At 41.6% G+C, this 18,086-nt stretch overlaps 1 protein-coding gene across 10 annotated transcripts in view; it reads right to left on the reverse strand.

Annotated features, from left to right (window-relative positions):
* The window catches only part of CELSR2 (cadherin EGF LAG seven-pass G-type receptor 2), a 357,573-nt gene that overhangs the window by 39,358 nt on the left and 300,129 nt on the right, over positions 1 to 18,086 (reverse strand). For all 10 annotated transcript variants that reach the window (XM_085870520.1, XM_085870525.1, XM_085870524.1 and 7 more), the window contains exons 20-25: positions 17,930 to 18,079; positions 9,504 to 9,702; positions 9,224 to 9,391; positions 7,440 to 7,557; positions 4,273 to 4,473; positions 3,937 to 4,111 (exon numbers count right to left, since the gene is read on the reverse strand). In XM_085870520.1, the coding sequence (XP_085726646.1) occupies positions 3,937 to 4,111; positions 4,273 to 4,473; positions 7,440 to 7,557; positions 9,224 to 9,391; positions 9,504 to 9,702; positions 17,930 to 18,079 (1,011 nt within the window). The remainder of the gene's footprint in view (positions 1 to 3,936; positions 4,112 to 4,272; positions 4,474 to 7,439; positions 7,558 to 9,223; positions 9,392 to 9,503; positions 9,703 to 17,929; positions 18,080 to 18,086) is intronic.

The following is an 18,086-nucleotide window of genomic DNA, read 5'->3' on the forward strand; positions in this document are numbered from 1 at the left end:
ATTCATTGGACGTGATTTAGAAAGAAACGCACCTTTCTATGTAAGGTCCGACAGTTGAGTGCATGTCATAGCAAAAACTCCACCATGAAGTCCAAGGAACTGTCTGCAGAACTCCAAGATAGAAATGTGAGGAGGCATAGATTTGGGGAAGGGTATAAAACAATTTCTAGAGTGTTGAAAGTTTGCAAGAGCACAATGAGCTCCATCAATAAGGCATGGAGAGAATATGGAACTACCCAGACTCTTCCTAGAGCTGGCCGTCCGACCAAACTGAGCACCTTGTCAAGAAGGACCTTGGTCAGGGAGGTGACCAAGAACTGAATGATCACTCTGACAGAACAACAGAGTTCCTTGGTTGAGATGGGACAACCTGCCAGAAGGACAACAATCTCTGCAGCAATTCACAAATCTAGGCTGTGTGGGAGTGACCAAAGGGAGGGCACATGACAATACACCTGGAGTTTGCAAAAAGGCACGTGAAAGACTCTGAGAGCAAAAGGCAAAAGATTCTGTGGAGTGATGAGACGAAAATTGAACTCTTTGGCATGAATGTAAAGCACTACGTCTGATGGAAACCGAGCACAGCTCATCACCCATGTAACACCGTCCCTACCGTGAAGTATGGTGGTGGCAGCATCATGATATGGGGATGCTTTTCAGTGGCAGGGACAGGAAAACGTGTTAGGATGGAAGAAACAAAGAATGGAGCCAATACAGGCAAATTCTTGAGGAGAACCTACCTCAGAGTGCAAAAGATCTCAGACCGTGGCAATGACTAATGTTTCAGCAGGACAATAACCCCAAACATAAAGCCACAGCAACACTGGATTGACTTCAGAACAAGAACATGAAAGTCCTTGAGTGGTCCAAAGCCCAGACTTGAATCCCATTGAGAATCTGTGGAAAGACTTGAAGATTGCTGTTCACCGACGCTCACCATACAACTTGACAGAGCTTGAGCAAATCTACAAGGAAGAATGGGAGGAAATCCCCAAATCCAGATGTACAAAGCTGATACAGACAGACATACCCAAGAAGACTCGAAGCTGTAATCGCTGCCAAAAGCGCTTCTACAAAGTATTGACTCAGGGGGCTGAATACTTATTGATTGATCCAAGACATTTCAGCTTTTCATTTTTAATTAATTTGTAAAAATTTCTAAAAACATGTTTTCACTTTTGTCATTATGAGGTATTTTGTGAAGATCAGTGTCAAATAATTTAAATTTAATCCATTTTAAATTCAGGCCGTAACACAACAAAATGTGACAAAAGTCGAGGAGTGTGAATACTTTCTGAAGGTGCTGTATATATCAATATAGAGCATGACAGGGTGTGGCATGTGATCAGGTGCAGTATCGTTGTGAAGAAGAGGCCGCCGATATGGCTACGTACGATGCCGATTGAATCTGCACCACGAGGGTGCAGATTGAAGCTGCGTTTGATGGTGATCAAATGAAGTCTCCATCTCCTAAACTGTGACTCATCGTCGGGTTATGACAGTGTATAATGATGATGTATTATCGTTGGTTTAGTGCTATTTTAATAGCACTAAACTTCGAGATTGTTTTTTTTTTAAGATCTTTTAAATATATTTTTTAATTTTTTTGAAGTCTATACGTGAACACTGTGTGGGGTATCATGTTCTATGGACTCTCTTGTCATCAATGGAATAGTTTTCATTTACAACCTGCAGAATATAAAACAGTTTCCGTTACTATTTTAACCACACTCATTGTTTTATCATCTCTATCCGGGTGAGTATTGTCACAAAATTATTGTTTCTCACAGTTACATATCGGAAAAAAACAAACAAACCCATTCTGTGTCCTTCATTTTTTGACTCGTGTTTGAATAGAAAGCAGGAAGCTTTGTTAGGGTAGCTCAGAGGTAACATACTGTTTGCGCTGTCTCGTCTGGGTTCGTTTCTCAAACCAACGATAAACTGTCACTCTGGTGCTTCACAGATAGGGCAATGCAGTGTATCATCTGATGGATGGGATGTTAAATTGTTATGCTGGAGACATGTCTGCCAGCATTTGTTGCTGGTGGACAAAGATCTCACAGTCATTCACAAAGAGTAGACAAGTGTCATCTGCACAATGGCCAAATTCCAAATTACTGCCCTAACTACTTCCACAACATCGGCCATTATGAATCAGCCAGTGTCTTTCTGTGTCTTGGAAGCTTCTTCGGCAGTCTCCAACCCCATGTGGAGAGAGTATGGGATTAATCCATCCATAAAAAAAACAGAACCGTGTGTCTTGAAGCTCACCTGGATCAGGAGCAACAGTCATTTAACTGCCCACAGACCCCCTTAGACCTTGATTTTTTTTAATGCCGTGAACAAACTTTGGTACATCATGGGTGATGAAAGTTGTGCTCACGTTTCATCGAAATTGTATGTGTTGTTTCGGAGAAGAGACCAAATACATATTTGGGGAGTGGTAAACCCACCCCCCCCTCCCATAGACCCCGACGATAAGTGCAGATTTTGATGCGGTCGATACACTTTAGTACATTAAGGGTGATGAAGGTTGGGGCCACGTTTCAGCAAAAGTATGTGTGTAGTATTGGAGAAGAGAGCAAATACATATTTTGGGGGTGGTCAAAAATTCCCTGGAAACCCCCTTAATGAGCAAAGATGTTAATGCGGTAGATTGACCTTCGTTAGGCATCAGATATGAAGCTTGTGGCCAAGTTTCATTAAAGTCGTGTTTGGTTCAAGCGATAACGACTGAAGCGTTTCCGGACTGACAGACTCGCACACCTACGGACACTGCTCGATCGCATCCGCTCACCTGACTAAAGTCCAGGTGAGCTACTGAGTAAGGCATGTTTCAACGTCAATATTATTTGCACTAATTTTTTTACTCTGATGACTGCATTTAACGATGTCAATCAGTGCCAGCTCCCGAAGGTGAGTAAATGAACTGGCAGGTGTTATAATACCAGAAAATCTGATTGAATAAAGAGTAAAAGGTCGATGAAAGCAAGCAATAACTGTTTCTAGAAATGGAGTGAAAGAATATTATGTAGTGATAAATCTCACAAATAATACCAGTTCTCTTACAAGGAAATTCAACACAGTAGGAAGCCATTTGGCCCATCGAGCCTCTGGAATGGTTGCCAACCTAAGGCTATTTCATACTGCTGAGCATCAAGCAAGGGAAGCAGCATGTATCATTTTCATGAACATTGGTTTGACTCAGCCAGGGTTCAAAGCACCGACCTCACAGATTCAGAGCAGGCATTCCAACCATTACGTCACTGATTCCTTGTGCTGTAATGGTTAGACTTTCGAGTATCTGGTCTTCGTATCAAAAGCAACAAGACATTGCATACAACAGGCTTAAAGAAGCATAAGGAAGAGGACGTAGGAAGATTAATCTGGAGTAAGGGAAATAATGATTTGAATTAGCCTGAAAGCGATTCAATCAGTGAACATGTAAACAAGGCGAATAATGAAGTGAATAGAGAATGATGGTAAGTGAGTGGAAACATGGACTGAAGAACTTTGGGTTTACTGAAAGCACTGAAACAGTCTGTTTACTGTTTCCATCTGAAATTATGGCTCTCGATGTTGGAATCCAGGTTCAAATCCCATACAAGAGAAAAAAAAAATTTGTAGTTTCAAAAATCCATCTTCAAAAAAAAAACAGACACACCAACTGGTATCGCTGCGTCTGCGTCGCGGATGAAGACCGGGTCTAATGCTACAAGTTGGAAGTGCCTTAATTTTAGAATCCTGTGTGGCACATGCATTTGTCCATTGTCTATTCTTATGTCCAAATAGTTATTTAAAAGTACGCTGATATCTACCATTGTCCTTATTCTACATGTGATGTAGTTACAAGCTTCTGCCGGAAGAACAATGAAATAGAGTGGCCAAGCATGGAAATGCAAAAGCATGTGTGTGTACGAGAAGAGGCCTGACCGGTAATGATGGCTGGAAAGCCCCAGCCGATGGCGTAGTAGAATCGCATGTGGCCGTGGTTGATGTTCCGTAACTCAGCGAGCATCCTGTATATATGTAGCCCTTCAACAAGCAGCCATGTGAAGCAGCACATGAAGAAGTAGTGCAGCAATATGGCAATTACAGTGCAGGCAAACTGAAAATGTGGTGAAAACACACACACACACACACACACACACACACACACACACACACACACACACAAACACACACACACACACACCAATATCAAACCAAGGATTGTTTGATACACCAGAAACTGAATGAGTTGCAGGGAAACGTTTTTTTTCCCCAAACCTGGCTGTCCGTTTGGTGAATTCCAAGCAGGAAAACGAGCTCCGTAAGGAAGGTGGCGAGGAGGAGGTTCTTGTGAATGGAACTGCGGTTGGAGCGAAGCGATCGTAAGGCAGATGTTATGAGAAATGTTGCGACGAGGAAGACCAGAGATGTTCCAAGAGCGGCATACATTACAATCATGAGCGTCACCTCATTTTCAAGCTGGGGAGACAGGCATTCATGCCAGAGTTTGTACACAGTTAACGGTGGACAAAGTAACACACAAAGGGCAATCTACACGCAGAGCACATAAAACTGATGACATCCTTGATGCACCACAACTACAACAACCAGAGAATACTACTCATTTAAAGGATCCAATTATTCCCATCCTTCTTGTGAAATCGGATGGCAAGGTTTTTGCCCGAGTCTTTCACGAAAAGGATGGCCAAGATCTGACTTTCGACTGGAGGTGATGGAATTTGGAATTTGTTCAGGGTTCCGGTGATAATTAGCCTGCTATTTGTGAAAGACACAGTCGGTTCTTTCACATCCACCAACGACCAGTACTAACAAATGGGACACCCAGTTTGACGTCCAGCCGAGGGATGACAAACACATGATGCCTCGCCCAACACTGGAAACACCGGGATGACAATTGTCATTGCAATTTATCGCTGGATCAAGATTCAAACACAGGTTAGACACAGCATAAAGGCGAGTGCATATACCTCTAAATTATCCTGCCACTCTTCGATCTACTGCCAACTACCTTCCCCTTTGACTCTTACAAATTTCCTTCCCTTTCTCCCTTTACACTCATTGTACACCGCTCCTTCCCAATTCCATATCCACGTGATACATGACGCCATGTTTTTTGGGTCGCCGAAATAGGTGACCCTTATTGTCAGTAATTCTGTCTGTTTGTCATCAGCATAATTGGTAGTAAACGTGGGCGGGTTTTGACCAAACTCGGGTGGTAGGTACATCTTATGACCTCGTGCTTTGGAAATTGTGATGGTTGCTAGGGACGCTTTGGTTCCCTCGCAACAACCGAAAAACCTTCAAAATCGGTACCGTTCACGCGAAATCAATTTCGAAAGCCATTATCCCACCTAGGATTATGAAATTTGGCACGAATGATCTACAGGTGATGCTCTATCAAATATATTCCGGTTTTTGTGATATATGGAATACTTTACCCGCAGCGTCCCCTACAATTAGGGTATGCATGAAAATTGGCGAAAATTGAAGGCCCCCTAGCGACCAGGTGAGTGCATCGATACGAATGAAACTTTGCAGGTTCATGGTACTCAATGAGTGCTACAACTTTGCCTCAGGACATATTGACCGATTTCGCTTAGGTCAGGGGTCAAAGGTCAATTAGTGCAAAAATCGATAATATGCGAGAGCTGGAGGTGCCTTCATGCCAAACGCTACTCCTCCTAGGGTTATGGCCGGATGGTCATGAGAATTCACACTAATCGTCTGGAATACATTGTGCACAAACGATCGAGCCGGATTTTCGATTTAGATCTTTGTTCACCCACAGCACCACCTCGAACTTTGGGGATTTCCGATTTCAATCCGCATTTTCAGTACTTTTCATTCAAATGGATACCGAGTAGTTATCAGAAGATGGAACTGGATGAGATTTGGTATGCATAATCTTAAGGTGATTCCCTATCCGCTATATGACATCCATTTTGCTCTATATCTTATAGTTTCCATGCTCAGTTACCCATTGCCGCCTACTGGCTTGTCTTGCTTGTTTGTTTGTTTGTTTGTCCGGGTGATATCTCAGCCATCCTTTGAGCTCGAAAGCTGAAATTTGGAGACAGAACTGAAGATGCGCTTTGGCAGAAAATGTATGTTTTATTATTAATCAATTAATTGATTAATTACTTTATTATTATCGATTTATTAACTACTTATTTATTTTATTTCTCATCCTGGCAACATCTCAAGCACCTTTTGAGCTCAGAAGGTGATATTTGGACTTGACAATAACAAAGTGATTTGGCTATAAAGAGTATTTTTGATTTATTGATTGATCAATTAAATCGATTAATTATTTTCTTTCTTGTTTGTCAGGGCGATATCTCAGCCATCCTTTGAGCTAGGAAGCTGAAATTTGGGGACAAAAGTAAAGATATGTTTGGGAAAAATTTTATTTTTTATTTATCAATTAATTACGAAATTATTATCGATTATTTATTTATTTATTTATTTTGTTTCTCATCAGGGCAATATCTCAGGCACCTTTTGAGCTTGGAAGCTGATATTTTGACACGACAGTGAACAAGTGATTTGGCTATAAAGGGTACTTTTGATTTATTGATTAATCAATTATTTAAAAAAATTTTTTGATTGATTACTAAATTTTCTAAAAGTTACAGATTCGGATGAAACAGTGGTGGTTTGAGTATTCCTCTTAGCCAATTGATTAAGAAATTAATTATTTTATGATTATTATTTGTTGATTTTAATTATGCAATTAATCAATTAATCAGTCAATTATTGTACATTGCTCCCTCCCAATTCCGACTCCATGTGCCGCAACAAGGGGGCATCGCCGATGTCGCGCGCTGGAGGATTGTTAATTATTTATTTGGCATGGGTGTGGTATACTTTGAATGTACCGCTACTGGTTTAACTCATTTTTCCCCCTCCTATTCAACCCTCAACCTAACTTTTATTCCCATGTTTTTCTCAAAAATCTATTTTTTTCTTAATGTACCCCCTCATCCATATGTATGCATTATATAGATGTTCTTAAAAGGCAATCACGATCCATTAGCTCATTTTGTATGCAGCCTGTGGCTGCTGCTTGCATCATTTCTGGAAGCGCAGCTGTGCCGCTGATGCACTGTCCCCTGTTTCCAGTAAGATGGCAATAATTTTGCCGACCTCGGAAGCATGACAGGCTGAGTCAACCCACCTGGTGCTATTTAATGGCACGGCAGGGGCTCAAACTCAAGACCTTAAGATTTAAGCCAGCCACTTTAACCCTTAAGCCAACACCAGGCTTAATCCATTCGCTTTGACTCAAGTATTCAAAAAAACAGTGGAGGAAGTCATTAATAAAAAGAACTTTGGATGATATTTATTATATTATAATGCAACATCTACCAAATCCGGTCAACGACTTAGACGAAAAACCAATCACTGGCAGATCTGCGCCTCACCTCCCGATTAGACATGTCCATGAGAACAGCGAAGGTGGATAGCTGTGAGCAGCGGCAGCTGAGATGGGAGCCATTTCGCTCAAGCACCTCACAACCTCGGGCTGACCAGCTGCCGTGACTTTTCCAGAGAAAAGAAAATGGATCAAATGAGAATATTATTGGCATAATTAATAATCATATCACTAATTACAATTATCATCGTGGACATTGTTCATTGTGATAATTTGTCCAAAGAATGCCAAAGAAAACCTTGAAAATAACGTTCACATTATGATTGAAAGAAAGTAGTTTAAATACACCAGGCAGTTTGTCATAGCAGAGATAATGAAATAATAGAAAAATAAATATAATTGAAAACTATGCTTCTCCCTCGAGCCTTTAATAGAAATCGTTTGGCCTGAAAATGTGATTAATGATGGCTGCAATCAAGCTCGTAATCTTATGAGAAAAACCAAGAGATATGTAATTGCAATAAACCAAAAATAGCTCTTACTGACAAATGAAATTAATGGAGAGTAAGATATGTATTGATGTGCGCAGTTAGCAATCTCAAATGATATTTCATTTTCTTCAATCAGCTTGCATCTCCGTTGGTCTGTTTTTCCTCTCTTTTAGATCTCTTTCAACTTGCATTCGGATTCTTCCTTCTGTTTCAATTTCTCTAATCGATTCATTTGTTATCCATTTCCCCAATTACCCAAGCAAGTCTCTTTCCAACTTTGATCGCCATCATATCAACATCAGCTCTTTTTCAATCCACTGCAGGACAAAGGCATTTTTCAACTTGGCGGTGTAATAGTCAGAGCGTCCGCTCCGAATCTGTGAGGTCGGCGGATCAAGCCCCGGCCGAGTCATGCCAAACACGATAAAAATGCTACATGCTGCTTCCTTGCTTGATGTTCAGCAATAAAAAAGGATAAGAGCATGGTGAATCCCTATGTGCTGGCATCCATATGGAGGAGCAAATTCCTCCTAAGGAAACATTCAACTGAGTGCGGTGAGAAAGGAATTGTGGCATTGCTGGTACCCAGAGTGCCCTGGGAAGTGAAAGCACTTTCCTCAAGCTCAGTGGCTGTGTTTGTCTCATCGAACAGTTTTGTGTTATGTCTCATGTATTCGTCTGTACGTCCACGTGGGTGATGTGTGTGTGACAGCACTACAAGCCTTAGATCCTGTAAAAAAAAAAAAAAGAATAAGAAACTCACGTTGGGGAATTGGCATGTACTCACATTGCTTGCCAATTGGTGAGAGAGTTTAGTCAATAATGTGTAATTTGTTCAGGGTGCTGACAATAACTTGTCTCCTGTCCAAGAAAGACACCATCCACCAGCAACCAAAGCTGGTAGAAGGATCATCCATCTTAACATCCTTCGGATGGACTCGAGGCTGACTGTTTAGAGCTGAGCCAGGATTTAAACCAAGGTTAAACAACTCAGAAGTGAGTGCACATACGTCTATGATATCTCACCAATTCCAACTATATTCCATAGAATCAGTCACATCTTGTCATAAGACGTCTCTTATTGGTTGTGTTACATCAAATGCTTTTTATTGCCAATCATGGGCCCCATAAAGGCAAGAATTGGTTGTCTCGACAGAAATTATTTGGAAATTCGCTAAGTTTCATGAATTGTCAAATGATGAATTTTTACATGTCAGGAGGTAAATTGTAAACTTTGATAATTACCCTACTTCGTAATTCTTACTTTTTAAACTCGACTTTAGTTTCCATTTAAGCAAACTCCTTGTTAATTTTTGTGTGTCCCTTTCCCTGCGTCTCATACAGCAATGACTGGTTCCAGGACACGCAAATGGGCTTGCTGCGGTTGCGGGTCTGCAGCAGGCGAAAATGAATGATGATGGGTGTTGCAAGGTGGCGCAACGTCAATGGTTCTTCGCTATGTGCAGACACACTCAACACCGCACTGTTTATCACTGGCCGCTTGGGGAGCCTGCAGGAAAATAGTAGCAAGGGTTTAAATATGTATCTGTCTACTTACCTCTCATTCCCCCTATATTGAGTGCATAATTCATCTCATACATTTTCTACCTCTATTTTAATACCTGAGGTTTCTGCGGTCAGAGTCATAGTGTGGTGGAAGCAGTTGCCCCAGGGAGCGGTACACAAGCACTGTTGCTACAGCTTGTGCAGGATCAACATCATGGTGCCTCTTCTTCCTGCTGGAGTCCACACCCATTTGCTCACCAGCAGCTCTTAGGTCGTAGTCTAGGGACTGGTCTCCCCATGATCCATCTGGTGAGACTGTCGTCGGTAAAAGTTGAGGTATAGGAAATGTTACTGTCATGATTACTATTAATATGTCGAACAAATATTATTATAAATTATTTATTATACAAGTTATCTCGATTATCTTCAATGCAATGGCATTTCTGATGCACAAATATGTGCAAGTAAAGTAAGAGACAAGAGGAGACTATCTGTCCCATCAATATACACCATTCATTATCATTAACTTAATCCAACTTAACACCCACATTATGTATTTTGGCCCACACTATTTAATCTCAAGGCAGGTAGTTAATCAGATTTTTCACACAGAATGGCTAACTCATTTTGACAGATACCATGGGACCGCAATTGTCCATCACCTAAGCTTTCAGAAGTAAACAAATAAATAATAGGATTGAAATCGCAATAAATAATAATCATAATAAACTATATTATATTTATATATATATATATATATATATATATATATATATATATATATATATATGCATTTATTTACTTGGTGAAATTGTTTTTTTCATCAAGTATGTTGGTCTGTCGTGTTTGTTACTTGGTGAAAATAAAACTTGCCAAGTATGTTGGTTGGTCTGTAGTGTTTGTCTGTCTGTTGGGTCGCCGAAATAGGTGTTGGGTCGCCGAAATAGGTGTTGGGTCGCCGAAATAGGTGTTGGGTCGCCGAAATAGGTGTTGGGTCGCCGAAATAGGTGTTGGGTCGCCGAAATAGGTGTTGGGTCGCCGAAATAGGTGTTGGGTCCCCGAAATAGGTGTTGGGTCGCCGAAATAGGTGTTGGGTCCCCGAAATAGGTGTTGGGTCCCCGAAATAGGTGTTGGGTCGCCGAAATAGGTGTTGGGTCGCTGAAATAGGTGTTGGGTCCCCGAAATAGGTGTTGGGTCGCTGAAATAGGTGTTAGGTCGCCGAAATAGGTGTTGGGTCGCCGAAATAGGTGTTGGGTCGCCGAAATAGGTGTTGGGTCCCCGAAATAGGTGTTGGGTCGCCGAAATAGGTGTTGGGTCGCCGAAATTGGTGTTGGGTCGCCGAAATAGGTGTTGGGTCGCCGAAAGAGGTGTTGGGTCGCTGAAATAGGTGTTGGGTCCCCGAAATAGGTGTTGGGTCGCTGAAATAGGTGTTAGGTCGCCGAAATAGGTGTTGGGTCACTGAAATAGGTGTTAGGTCGCCGAAATAGGTGTTGGGTCGCCGAAATAGGTGTTGGGTCCCCGAAATAGGTGTTGGGTCGCCGAAATAGGTGACCCTTATTGTGAGTAATTCTGTCTGTTTGTTTGGATGTTTGTTCGTTTGTCATCAGCATAATTGGTAGTAAACGTGGGTGGATTTTGACCAAACTCGGGTGGTTAGTACATCTTATGACCAAGTGCTTTGGAAATTATGATGGTTGCTAGGGACGCTTTGGTTCCCTAGCAACAACCGAAAACCCTTCAAAATCGGTACCGTTCACGCAAAATCAATTCCGAAAGCCATTATTCCACGTAGGGTTATGAAATTTGGCAGGAATGATCTACAGGTGATGCTCTATCAAATATATTCCGGTTTTTGTGACATATGGAATACTTTACACTACCCGCAGCGCCCCCTACAATTAGGGTATGCGCGAAAATTGAAGGCCCCCAAGCGACCAGGTGAGTGCATCGATACGAATGAAACTTTGCAGGTTCATGGTACTCAATGAGTGCTACAACTTTGCCTCAGGACATATTAACCGATTTCGCTTTGGTCAGGCGTCAAAGGTCAATTCGTGCAAAAATCAATAATATGCGAGAGCTGGAGGTGCCTTCGCGCCAAATGCTACTCCTCCTTGGGTCATGGTCGGATGGTCATGAAAATTCACATTAATCGTCTGGAAAACATTTTGCACAAACGCTCAAGCCGGATTTTCGATTTAGATCTTTGTTCACCCACAGCACTCCCCCGAACTTTGGGGATTTCCTGCATTTTCGCATTTCCTGCATTTCAAACTGCATTTTCGGTACTTTTCATTCAAATGGATACCGAGTAGTTATCAGTAGATGGAACTGGATGAGATTTGATATGCATAATCTTAAGGTGATTCCCTATCCGCTATATGACATCCATTTTGCTCTATTTCTTATAGTTTCCATGCTCGGTGACCCATCGCCACCTACCGGCTTGTCTGTTTATTTGTCTGTTTGTCACACGATTTTTGGCTACAGTTTTCAAGCAATTGTGTTGAAAAATTTTTTTGTGTGTAGATGACTGGCCAAGGACGGCATTGCTAAATTTTGGCGAACATCCGAATCCAGATCAGGATCTGAGAAGTTTTTTAGTGATTCTTCACCATTGAGAGATGGGGCCAAAAATGATACATAGCACAATATCTCAAAAGGTTATGGATGGATTCACACAAAACTTGGTGGACAGGTTGGGAGTGCCACTACGAAGAATTGATTCAATTTCAGTGAAGATCCGAATCTAGGTCTGGATACAAGAATTATTTATTTTTTAACTGATTCTTCACCGTTGAGAGATCAGGCTAAAACAATATTGCATGATATCTTAAAAAGTTGTGGAAGGATTTGGATGAAACTTGGTGGACAGGCTGGGTGTATTCAGCCTGGAGGAGGTATTCAGCTTGCTCTACCGAGTGCCATTCCGTTTCGCCAAGTTGTCACTCTTTGAGTGATTTTTCATTCATCTGTCTGTTTGTCAAATTATTTTTGGCCACAGTTTTCAAGCAATCGTTCTGAATTTTTTTGTGTGTGTCGGTGACTGGCCAAGGACAGCAACGCTCACTTTTGGGAAAGATCCGAATCTGGATCCAGATCTGAGAATTTTTAAAAGTGATTCCTCACCATTGAAAGACAGGGCCAAAAACGATATATAGCACAATATCTCAAAAGGTTAGAAATTCCTGGGTAGAATGATTGGCTCTCTGGATTCCGGTGAAACTTAGTGGACAGGTTGGGTGTGTGACAAGGACTAATTGATTCGATTTTGGTGAAGATCCGAATCCGGATGTGAGAAATTTTTAAGTGTTTCTTCACCATTGAGAGATGGGACCAAAAACTATGTATCGCATGATATGTCAAAAAGTTGTGGACGAGTTATGACAAAACTCGGGGGAAGAGTTGGTTAGGTGACAAGATCAAGCCAAATTGATTTTGGTTAAGGTCTGGATTCAGATCCGACCTATCAGTGGCATACGAATTGTAAACTTTTCAGCCTGGTGGAGGTATGAGCTCTACTGAGTGCCATTCTGTTTTGCCAAGTTGTCACTCTATGAGTGATTTTTCATTTCAAATGTTTGTGTGTTTGTTTGTACATTATTCTATCATGGCTGAACTGTAGCACTTGGAGGGCTCAAATTTTGGGTGTTGGTACTTCAGAATCTGAACAAGGTTTTAAGCTATTGCACGTTTGCCTTGACATACATTTTGAGGCCACCAAAGGCTGCTATAAAGTGAATATTGGGATGTAGGGTCAGGCAGAATTGCCGCTGGCCAGCAGGCAAAAGGGAACCACCTGAGGCCAATAACTCGAAAGCTTTTCAATGTCCAACATGTCCTGAAACTGCTGACAGGTATTCTCACACCCACCTCACCCCACCCGGTCACCCCTACTAGTGTGTTGTGTGTGTGTATATATTTCAGTCGCACCTCCTGGCTCAAGTGGTGAGCATCAGCCACGGCACGGATTATGTCTCCCACGGGAACACCGCATAATTCGCATAGAACAACAGCCTATCTGCCACCCAGACGATTGTCCCCGCTAATGCAAACCAATCAACCAAAAGGCACGTGGTGCAATCGACCGGATAAATCAAATGTGTGGGGCATGACGAGTGCTCCCCCGTTCTCCAATGGATGTAAAGTCCAATGCAAGCGCACATCAAAGCGTCACCTCCGACCCAGACGCTTCAGCCCAGCGACTCATGTCAAACAGTCAGAGATTTTACACACACACACACACACACACACACACACACACACACACACACACACACACACACACACACACACACACACAAACCTTGTCCGTATACACCTTGGGGTTTCCTTTCCTTTAGTGTACATATGTTGTTCATGGTGTCAAACCCAGCTTGTTCTCTAATGGCTGCAACCAAAGATATGCGCTTCACGAGTATGAACAATCGTGCAGGTTAGCCACCAAGCAAATGGATCTTTGTCAGTTGGTGTCTGTGACTTCTGAGTGACGTTACAGTCACCACATCAATAGCGTATCATTTTTGAAACTCGTATTTCAACGAAACAGATAAAAAGTCAAATGAGGAAGTACACCATTACAGACAATGTCCAACTCCAATTCCCTCGTTGAGTTGTTTTTGTTCCGTGTCCCTGTCCTGCTGGCTCAACTCACGCATGTTCACCTCGTCCTCTGAGGCTGCCCAACGACTAGCTCAAGTCACGTCGTTCTCTCTCATGCGCTTGCCCGTTCAGGATGATTGAAGAGCTCAAAGGAATTCTTTCCCGATACACAATCTCGATGAGTTTTACGTAACCTGATTATAATCGGCTCCACGCATTAACAGCCACTCCGGACATTAACACCTCATTCACTCATCAGAGTTAAATCGAGCACGGAAACTATTGATACACACGTCTCATCACGTCACCCGTCTCTCTACACTTCCCTCTTGCGGGTTTATTCAGCAACACAGAATGATCCTGTGTCTTCCAGCAAATAGGATTCTCATCTGCACTGGAAGTTTCGTCTCAGAATGTTCCAGCATCTTCACAAATCTCACCAGGTAGTTTACAGTACAATACAATACTGCCATCCACAGTCGAAATTAGCTCATTACATCAGGTAGTTTGTAATACCTTTCACAGATTTGTGCTACAACAAACTTATAACATGGAACCGTCAATTTTAATTGTTCATTTATAGGTATTTACGAATACTTATCCATAAATACCACAACCAATGCTTACTGGCCATCATGTCTAGCTTTTTAACTGACATACATACATCGATACATACACAGTGCTGTATTGTGCAAAAGTTTGTGCTATTTCCACTTTTGTGTTGCTGTTCCAGATTAAACATTTGTGGGAAGTCAGAAGTGTGTGCAATATAGGTTGATCGTAATTCAAATTTCCATGAAAGTCCATTTAATATCACAGTTACCTTTAAGTATATATCTATAATTCCAGCAATGTGTGTGTGTGTGTGTGTGTGTGTATGTGTGTGTGTGTGTGTGTGTGTGTGTGTGTGTGTGTGTGTGTGTGTGTGTGTGTGTGTGTGTGTGTGTGTGTGTGTGTGTGTGTGTGTGTGTGTGTGTGTGACCGCTGTTTCTCGCCAACCACTGGTCCGATTTAATTGAAACTTGCCAGGTATATTGCTGGGGCCCTGTGGATGTGCCTTTTCAAGGTTTGATATTAATCGGACAAGTGGTTCCCAAGTTATGGCCATATATTTACCAAACCAATGACAGGACACGTTGCTGCGTAGGCATGGCCGATGGGGAAAGGGTGCCTTAGTTACCAATGATAGGACACGTTGCTTGGCGTTTTGCACCCACAGTATCTATCTTCTATTCTATCTATAATTCCAGCAATCTCTGTTTGTTTGCCTTTCAAAAGGTTTGAAATTAATCGGACAAGTGGTTCCCAAGTTAGAGCGCGTTCCCCATTACGAGTTACAACGTACAGACTTCCGGATAGTGATGACTTACTGTATTATAATAATTTCTCGATTTCTTATGCGCATTTATAGATAAACACAATGCCCCAATCCAGTCATTTACGAGAGCGAAGGAACGGCCTGTGTGGTTGTTTGAAAGTTTTTTGTTTTTTTTGCACGTACGGGCACGCAAGAATGAAGGAACGGCCTGTGTGGCTGTTGTTTCTGGCACGCGTTTTTTTATTTTTTGCACGTACGGGCATGCACTAGTCTATAATAATAATAAGAGAGTGTATGTCAATCAGTCAGTGTGTCTCCTCAACTACAAAACCAAGCAACCCAAAACTTTGGAAGCATACAAAGGAACTTCAAGGGAGTGTATGAATGAAAACTGGGTGTTTCGGTAAGTTAAAACATCCCTTTTGAAGATAATTAACGGGCTTATTAAATTAAAACCACAAACAGGCTTATCCTTGGTCAGCCCACGTTAACCTCGCAGGGGTCTTAATCCACCATTTTGTTTTGGCTTAATCAAAAATGCCTTGCCTTGGAACAGGCCGTAATGGTTTCTGTATGAGAGAGTTTCATACCAACGAAACGCTGCATACATCGCTGATCTTCATATCTACGAATCGCTGTTCACATCGCTCGCTTGCCATGCCAGCTGTTCCTTTTCTACCTATGTTTGTAAGACATGCTGTTACAGCCGACAGCGGTGTAGTTCACTTTTGTTTTTTTAACAGCGGTTGTCATTTTTTAAAATAGACAATGTTATGGTTATAAGGTAAACAAAGTCCACATAGAAATGTGTTTTCCATTGTCTGAGTTAAATTTGACAGACGTTTAAAATGTAATCTTCACCTTGGAGATAACTTCCAGTTGTAGAGTAAGTATATTACACAGAGGGGCAGCCGCAGTTCGAGTCGCATTCCTCAAAGGAAGCCCATGTAATCATGTTTGAAAATGGTGCAACCTGTTTGAAAGCGATGGGTGGTATTGCTATCCTCTTTGAACGTGTTGTTTAACGTACCCCATTTCGTTCAATCTTGTACTTATGCCGGCAGATGGGACCATCCCCCTCCACCCCCCCCTAATTTCCCCTCAAGTCCCTGACCACATGCAAGTATAACCCCCGCCCCCTCCCCCCCTCTCCTCCCCATATCACCATAAAGTTCCACTACCAAATGCAAGTCAAGAAACCCTTCCCCCCTTTCCCCATCAAGTCTTCCGACCAAGTACAAGTGCAGAACACCCCCTTCCTCTCCAAACTTCCCCACCACCCTCCGAACATCCCTTCCCCTCTGTCCCTCCAACCACTCATCGCTCCCTCCTCTATTCCCCTCCTTCTCCCCCCTCTCTCTCCTATCCTCTTTCTCTTTCCAGCCTCTTTTTCTCTCTCCACCCTCTCTTAATATTCCCATCAGCGAAGTGATGCGTTGTATTTGCCTGTATAAAATAAATTAGGAAATTGAAAAAGTTGTATTTTCACTACAATGTACATACCATATTATCATTTGCAAATAATATACACTTACCACAAGGAAAATATGCAGGAAACAGTTTGTAGATTTTGTACAGTAAATAATAAATTGTTGAAGTAATCAATGTCAGTTACATTGGTGCGAAATACAAGAAACCACAATAAAAGTTGCAAATTCATATATTATGTAAAATTAGTTTTCAGCAGACTGTTCCCTTGCTTGACAGTCTCTGAGTGGGTTCAGAATGGCGACAAATTTCCAAATTCTTACAATAATTACCACTGTAAAGGCAATGACAAACCATGCAGTGTATTACCTTCTGCATCATAGTTGTTCTGATAAGGAGTAAGGTATTTAATAATTACCATGCGCGAAGTGAAGAGCAGGGTTAAGCGATTGGTAGTGTACGTACGTGTCTGCATTTTGTTAAGAGCGTACATCGAAAAACCGTTCAGCGGAGGAAATTGAAACTTACCACATGTTTCATAACCATGTGATGTAGCGGTCACTCTTTTGAGGTCAACATAGGCCAATTGTTTAAAATTCTCAATTTTCATCCGATTGACTAGAAATTTGAAGAGGATTTGCATATCAGGTCACTGAATTCAACCACCAATTATTTTTGAGGTCAACACAGGCCAAAAGGTCAACATAGACCTAATTTCTTAAATTGTCAATTTTAATCCGATTGACTTGAAATTTTAACAGGATTTTCATTAAAATGATCATCCTGTGTCACATGGTCTGGTAACCATATTGGATCTAAGGGAAAATCTTTGAAAATCTTTATCGGAGAAACCGCTTAACCGATCAACGCAAAATTTAATTAACTGATCAACTACCGATGGGAAATAAGGTTTGATAAAGATGACGTCATTGTATTGGTCACATGGTCTGGCAGTCATATTGAATCAAATTTTTTAAAAACCCTCAAAAAACAAGAGTGGGCTCGCTCCATATCCTTCTCAAGACTGAGCAGGGTATGTATTGAATGAATACCATCTAGTTTGCATGTCTTTATATTTATAGATGGACAGTTGCTCAAACCAAGTTTTGTAGATAAATAAACAGATAAATAAACAAACTATGAATTACAGAATTTTAGAGAAATAAAAAAGCTGAAGCAGTCACTGTATCGTACAAGGGTTCAGAGGTGGTTGGAAAATGGCATCTGTGACAAGGACTGATGTCTCTGTGTCCCCGAACTTGTGCCCACGGAAGAGAGGCCCATCATAGCGTGGAAACTGTGGTGAGGTTGCATTGTGCCGATTGATATGCTCAATACTAAGAACTGCAAA

Source organism: Eptatretus burgeri, chromosome 2 (genome assembly GCF_056783735.1).
Source record: "Eptatretus burgeri isolate ZD-2024b chromosome 2, Ebu_testis_v1, whole genome shotgun sequence".
Taxonomy (NCBI): domain Eukaryota; kingdom Metazoa; phylum Chordata; class Myxini; order Myxiniformes; family Myxinidae; genus Eptatretus; species Eptatretus burgeri.